The sequence below is a fragment of the Poecilia reticulata genome, chromosome 17 (assembly GCF_904066995.2).
Source record: "Poecilia reticulata chromosome 17, P_reticulata-male-v2, whole genome shotgun sequence".
Classification (NCBI taxonomy): domain Eukaryota; kingdom Metazoa; phylum Chordata; class Actinopteri; order Cyprinodontiformes; family Poeciliidae; genus Poecilia; species Poecilia reticulata.
The window spans coordinates 5,214,509-5,221,218 of record NC_088846.1 but is presented as its reverse complement, the minus strand read 5'-3'; the positions used below and the strand labels follow the sequence as shown (position 1 = coordinate 5,221,218).

General features: G+C 40.6%; 1 protein-coding gene across 1 annotated transcript; it reads right to left on the bottom strand.

Annotated features, from left to right (window-relative positions):
* Positions 1-497: 497 nt before the first annotated feature.
* Positions 498-4,067, bottom strand: tssk6 (testis-specific serine kinase 6). The gene is made up of 3 exons (XM_008433241.2): positions 3,800-4,067; positions 3,032-3,399; positions 498-1,257 (listed from the first exon to the last, which is right to left on the bottom strand). The coding sequence occupies exons 2-3, from the start codon at positions 3,284-3,286 to the stop codon at positions 565-567; spliced, it is 948 nt and encodes a 315-aa protein (XP_008431463.2). The 5' UTR covers positions 3,287-3,399; positions 3,800-4,067; the 3' UTR covers positions 498-564.
* Positions 4,068-6,710: the final 2,643 nt, after the last annotated feature.

Below are 6,710 nucleotides of genomic sequence, written 5' to 3'. Positions count from 1 at the left end.
TTCTGAGCTTTAACTCCCACTTCCGGGAGAACTTCAAACACGTTCCGAGGAAAGCGGAGGACATCGGGTACAAGTCGGCCACGTTCCATGCCTCCATCACCAAGGCGGCTTTTCGGATCTGCGTCTGCCTCGGTTGTCGGTGCCTGTCACAGCAACAACCCTCAAACCTGCTGCTCATGAGTTTGGGTCATGACCGAAAAAACAAGATGGCGATACAAGCAGACAAAATGAGTTTTCTCTGCAGGGTGAGAAGCTCGAAGCTGCTGCTTCTCCATGTGGAAGGGAGACAGTTGTGGAGGCCTGGGCAAATATCAATGACCAGTTTTTTTTTTTTTGGTTTTTTTTTTGGACATGACAGTCAGAGTATTTTCACAAGTTAACTTTATTTGAATAATAAAAAATACTGTTTGAAATATCAAACAGAAAACAAAAGAAACCAGTACAGAGCAAATCACTTGTTTCACTCTACTGCACGTGAAAACCAAACCACCACCCTAGCCGATTAAGAAGGTTCACATTTATTCAACTTTGAACAATTGTGAAATTGTCCGACTTTGGTGGTTCTCACGGGACCACAGTGGAAAGTCCTTCCTTTGCGTCCGAGTTATGTATTGTTAGCTTATCCTCTTTGATTTCACTGAGAGTCGCCGTCTGAGTCGCCGTTGTCCCCTCGTCGCTGTCTTCCTCAGTCACCTTCAACACCCACTGGCTCTCTAGCATCCTGCTGACAGTGATCCGATGGTCCACCACTGGGTGCAGAATACTGTGAATCAGCTCTTTCGCCTGACTTGAAACAGACGAACCAGTTGGGAACTTAATGTTGTGCTTCAGTTGAAGCTGCACTAATTTTGTCGTGTTGGTGGTGATGAAGGGAAGCAACCCGCAGAGCATCTTGTACAACACGATGCCCATGCTCCACACATCAGCGATCTTTGAGTTATGCGGGAGGTTTTTCAGGATCTCCGGTGGGGCGTACTGTAAGGTGCCGCAGTGGGTGTCGCTCAGCACCAGTTTGCCCTGGACGTAACTGAGTTTCTCGCTGAAGCCAAAGTCACACAGTTTGAGGTTATAGTGCGCGTCCAAAAGAAGGTTTTCGCATTTAATATCTTTGTGAGCAATGTCAATTCCATGAAGATATTGAATGGCCAGACACAGCTGCTTGAAAAGTCTGCAGCTGAAACATTCATCTAGAGCCCCTCTGGCTGAAATGAGCTTTGCGACGTCTCCTTGTGGGCAAAGCTCCATCACCACATAGACCTAAAGGAATCATTTCATCAGTCAGATAATGCAGCACTTTTCACAGCAGACAGACAGACAGATAGATAGATGGAGTGGGTATTTGCATTCGCTGGAGTCGTCATTTATACAAGAAAAGAATGACTGCCATTTCAATTATTTCTGATGACTTAAATTTTACCGAGATCCCGTGAAAGTTTGTTGAAATCCTTTGAAAGTTTCTTGAGATATTGTGAAAGTATCTCAAGATATCATGAGTTTCCCAAGATCAGGGTACAGCGGTGGCTGAGCGCCTGACCCATGAACAGAGAACACAAGGGCTCCATGGCCTCCATGCTGCCGTCATGGGTTCCAGTCCAGGCCATTTGACCTTTCCCGCATGTCTTCCCCCTCCCTCACGGCCCTCTTTCCCATCAGTCTACTGTGACATGAAAACCACTAGAGTAAAAATATCCTTAAAAAAAAGTTTCTTGAGATCATCCAAAAGGTATCCTTCACAAAATTCTGATCTTGTAAAGGATCGGGATCTTTTGCGAGATCAGTCCTTGCCTCAGTCCTCCGTACATGTGCTAAGTCCCGATCCTTTGCAAGGTCATGGACAGCAAAGTTGCTCGAGATCCTGTGAAAGTTTCTTGAGATCCCAATTTACTGTTGTGAGACCCAAAGGGCATACTGGAGGACGCCCATAGGGTGTCCTCGGCTTGGACTTAAGTATACAGACATTAAATCAGTGCTTGAGAGAAGACGTGGTTTTCATATAAATGAGAGACATCAGAAGAAATATCTTATCACGGAAACTCGTTCAGCATAAATCCTATTCCGACTTGGCAATTTTAGCTCAGTTCATTATAGATGGATAATTGTTTTTAAACACTGGGGAAGGACATGCAGCTTGACTGCAGAAAGAGTCGGCAAGCCTTCAAACTCTCACTCGTTGCCATGGTTACCAGCATTTATCTTAACATTAGCTAGCATGTTGTTATGTTGTTAGCGCACTACAACTGTGTATCACGGTGTGATGAGTTTTTAAAAAAAAGAGAGAGGTGATCTGTGCTGGGAGCAAGCTATAAATTATTTTATTAGCCTGATTGTTAATAATTTAAATGGTTAGAATAATATGTACTCTTGCCTGGTTTCTGCTGGCAACATGTGCAGTATTCTGTGGCCCATCATAATCTGTGACTGCAGGGGGCGATAGCGTGCATTTCTGTGAATGTACATCTTATAGACCAGTGAGAAGAAGAGTCTTTGCGTAATCTGCGCAGTAGGATATTTGACCCTGATACAGCTAGCATCACAGAGGTCACAGGTCATGACAGCCGTCATTATCCACGACATTACTGCACAGACCTAATCATAATAACGTCAGAGCTCCATGCTAGTTTTTGTCTTCAAGACGTACATGCAGAGAAATGCGCTCACAGATTATGGTGGGTCACGTAATTTGGTGGAACAGCTGAACTCCTGGATTTTTTCATACATTTCACAGGATCTCACAAAACTTTTGCAGTGTCTTAGAATCCTTTTTTTTTTTACCCATCATGTCCTCTTGTGTGCTACGTACTAGCTTTCAACATGTTGGCACGAGAATGGAAACAAGGTATTAGCACTTTAACGCTACAACTACATTTAGCCAGTGATTTACCAATAAACATAAAAACAAAGGATGTAGATTGCATGATTAGGTTATTGTGATGGTAACAATAATAATAATAACAGCAACACTGCCAAACCCTTTAGCCATAGCTGTCATTCCAAAGAATTAGCTTACAGCAAAGAAAATATTCATATTTACCATTTCTGAGCGAGATTCAAAGACATCATAGGTTTTGACGATGTGGGGATGCTTTAAAGTTCTAATAATTTCTTTTTCCTGAGTAACAAACTTATCTCTGTTGACGGCGGTGTATTTGTTCAGGCCAATAACCTTTATAGCGACTAGTTTCTTCAGATGAATTGACTCTGCTTTTACAACTTTACCAAACGATCCTTCTGCAAGGGCGGCCTTATATGTGTAGCCCTTGGTTTCCATAAACGTTTTCTCCATCATGATCAGTGCACAGAGGCCTGAGTTCCTGAGTCTTCTCAACGGAAGACTAAATATTAGCTGAAAGCTAATATTCAGTTACAAATCGTGCAGGGAAAGCGCTGTGACATCACGTTCTGGAAGGAAAATGCACGTCATCAAGTGCGCTGTTACTTAGGAACCAAAGCAAACATTTCGATTTTTAAATCATTCCCAGGGTTTTTTTTTAGCTGATTGGCTTAAATCGATAGATGAGAAAAGTATTCATATTTGATTTTAAATATTTATACACAAAGTGAAAGTTGTAGTACAGAAACATGTTTTGTCCAAATTTATTAAAACTGTCACCATGTTGTGACAGCATGGTATGAGACAGCTAATCTGTGAATATGTTTTCTAGCTCCTTCCAGCGCTATTGTTGCGGTCTACAAAAATGCCAATCAAAAACAACCAATCAGAGCCAGGAGGAGGATCTTTGCGGTGCCAATCAACGTCCTGTATGCTGCTCAGAGTGCTAATGCTGGAAGAACAACTTACAGTTACAGGAAAACTGTTTATCCGCCGTCGTCGGTAGCTATGCTAACTAGCGTTAGCATTGTAACAGGCTATGTTGTGGTGAACCAGCTGTAGCTTAGCAAACAGCAAGCAGGAGAATGTGAGCACAGAGGTAAGACCCTCCTCCTGGCTCTGATTGGTCGTTTCTGACTTAGTGGTGCATTTCTGTACTTCTTACTGGGAGAAATGGGAGAAGCTTGATATTTTTCACACATTATTTGTCTGATATTATACTGTCACATAATGATAATTTTGACGTACATAAAATATCTTTTTTGTTAAACTATCTTAGACGTTATTAATTGAATTCAGCTTATTATTGTTTGTCACTATACATGTGTAAATTAGATTTAAAGCCAAAAAAATTTTATCAGAAACTTTTACAAAATGTTTATTTTTTTGGATTCTCGGAAAAAGTACGAGCAAGGATGAATTATTATTAAAATTATTATTTTTTAATTCCATAATAATCTGTTGTTAAGAAAATCATAAAATTAAACTTTTATGTGTAGTTTAAACGCCTGTTTCCAGAAAAACAACAGAACTAGGAAGGAAGGGTTTTAAATGTTGTTTTCAGTGAACAACCAAATCTTAAGAACATGGAGATAAATGACCAGGACTGCCCTAAACAAACACACACACACACATACATGCACACGCATAGACACAAACACACACACCACCAAGTAGCATCACTTCATTTGTGTGGGGTCGCTCTGAATTCTGAGACACAGACGCAGATCTGACAATAAAAGCAGCTTTTATTGTCTTTTTTTATTAGATTTTAAAAAATGGATTAGTTGGAGTAAAACCTAATCAAGGACAGGAAGTTGCAAACGAGAGCGTTCTGCCGTCAGCGGTCAGGATAAAGTGCCGTGAGAAAACAATTTCCAAATGCGAAGCGTTTACAGATTACGCGAGTTCGTGTTAAAAATGTGGAATGACGCAGGGCGGCGACTCTGAGCCGAAACGCTCCAGACCGTCGCTAAACTGCAACGACCCGATGACACGATCTCTGCTCTTCATCACATTCGATTGGTCACGCCATCGTCAGTGGCAACGTGACCCCAGCTGCAGAAAACTACAGCGAAGGTGAGGGAGGGAGGTAGATTTTGAAGAGTGATGTGCAATCACAATGCAGCAATGTGCAGATTATATATTTTAAAAAAAAACAACAACATTATTCCACTGGAGTATCGGCGACTTTACCGGGAGATAATTAGTGCGTCGATGAAAAAAATGTATAAACTCCCTGAAATGAATTACTTGAATTAGGCCTGACAAATTATGATTTATTGCATGGTTTTGAAACAATTAATTGCTAATTGTTTTAAGACTTTAACCCTTTAAATATTTTTAAAATGATAGATGCTGGAGTAATTAATGCTCTCTAAAGCCAGGCTGTTATGCAGCTACTTCATCCAATTTTGGGGGGATTTTGCATTGGTGTTTTCATCATACAGCGCTACTGTTGGTGCCAAACTCTTTTTTTTTTTTTTTTTTAATTATCTGAAAATGAAAAAATAAAAAATAAAATCCAGCTGTAACAGCTGAAGCTTATTTCAGGTTAATTAGATTCATTGTAACTGAGAGCAGGTGTGAACTCAAGGAGACTGAAAATGAAAAGTGAATCAGAGGAAGAAGCAAATTTAAGTCCAAGACTGTTATATATATACATAAATTTTTTTTCCCCCTGGTGGTCAAATTTTCACCTAAATTATACTTAATACATGACATTACATGTAGAATTTTTTTTTTAATATCACAAAAGACTGGCATTTCAACTGAGCGCCACAGCAAAGCTTCATCTGAACAAACAGCTGTCTGAAGAATGCTCTTTGAATAAATAAAAAAATAAATACATTATGCAGCGCTATGTTTGGTGAAAACAAAACAAGGCCCATCAGCACAAACACCTCACACTATTTGTGGAGTATTTTGGGGCAGTGGGAAGGATCTCATGTATTCCCAGCTTCGCTTGCTAAAACAAGACGGTTGGGTCGAATCCGACCGTTTGGTTTCATCTGAACTAAACAACAATTCATTTCCATCTGAAAAACAAGAAATAAATCCAAGATCCCAATTCTGTCACAGCTGTGTTTCATTGTGGGTGTGGTGCTCTTTTGGTGATGCTTTGAGAATCATAGCCAATGCTAGACGACTTAACAATTACAACTCATTAAACTTTCCCCGAGACGTGTGGCCTGTGCTGGTTTGCAAATTCTACTTCCTGTTTATCACAGTCACGCACAACGCCAACAAAAGTACACCTCGTGTAACCTGACTGATTTGTTTCAGAAATATTAACTGAAAACACGCCTAATTCACTTTTTCTTTTTTTTTTTTGGAAACATTTTAAAAGTTCATTTAAAGTATGTGTGACATTTGGACTGAAACGTAGCAGCTGTGCCGTTGATGTGCAGCTCTCTCGTTCCTCCACCTTTTCATCCTCGACTTTAGCAAGTGATTGTTTTTTTTTTTTTTCAATCTTTAACGTATCTTTTCATGTCCTGTGGTTTCACGGCACCGAGCTCTTTATTTGAAAGAACTCTTCCATTTGCCTATTTTCAGTAACACAGACATCTAAGCGACAGTGTTCTTGCTCTCTTATTCTTGCAGGATTTCTCTCTCAACACGGTTTAACTTCCCTTCTCGCAGACAGAGAGGGAGGACATGTAATGTCTCTCTCTCCACAGGTTGCAATTGATTGAATTTGCCGCACAGCTCTCGGTCAAAAATCCCACACTCGCAAGTGCTTAAGGTAGCCCGGTCTGTTTTCAGAGAGCAAAAGTCTGAGTCTGCTGCTGAAATTCTGATGAGGCTGTAAATGCCATTTGCTGGCTCCCCGCTCCGTAAAAACTCGCTTCATAAAACGCGTCACCGCTCGTTTAGA

Coding starts and splice junctions, on each gene's coding strand:
- tssk6 (XM_008433241.2), bottom strand. CDS start 3,286: ATGATGGAGAAAACGTTTATGGAAACCAAGGGCTACACATATAAGGCC. Junction 1,258..3,031: donor TTGAATCTCGCTCAGAAATG/GTAAATATGAAT, acceptor TGATTCCTTTAG/GTCTATGTGGTGATGGAGCT.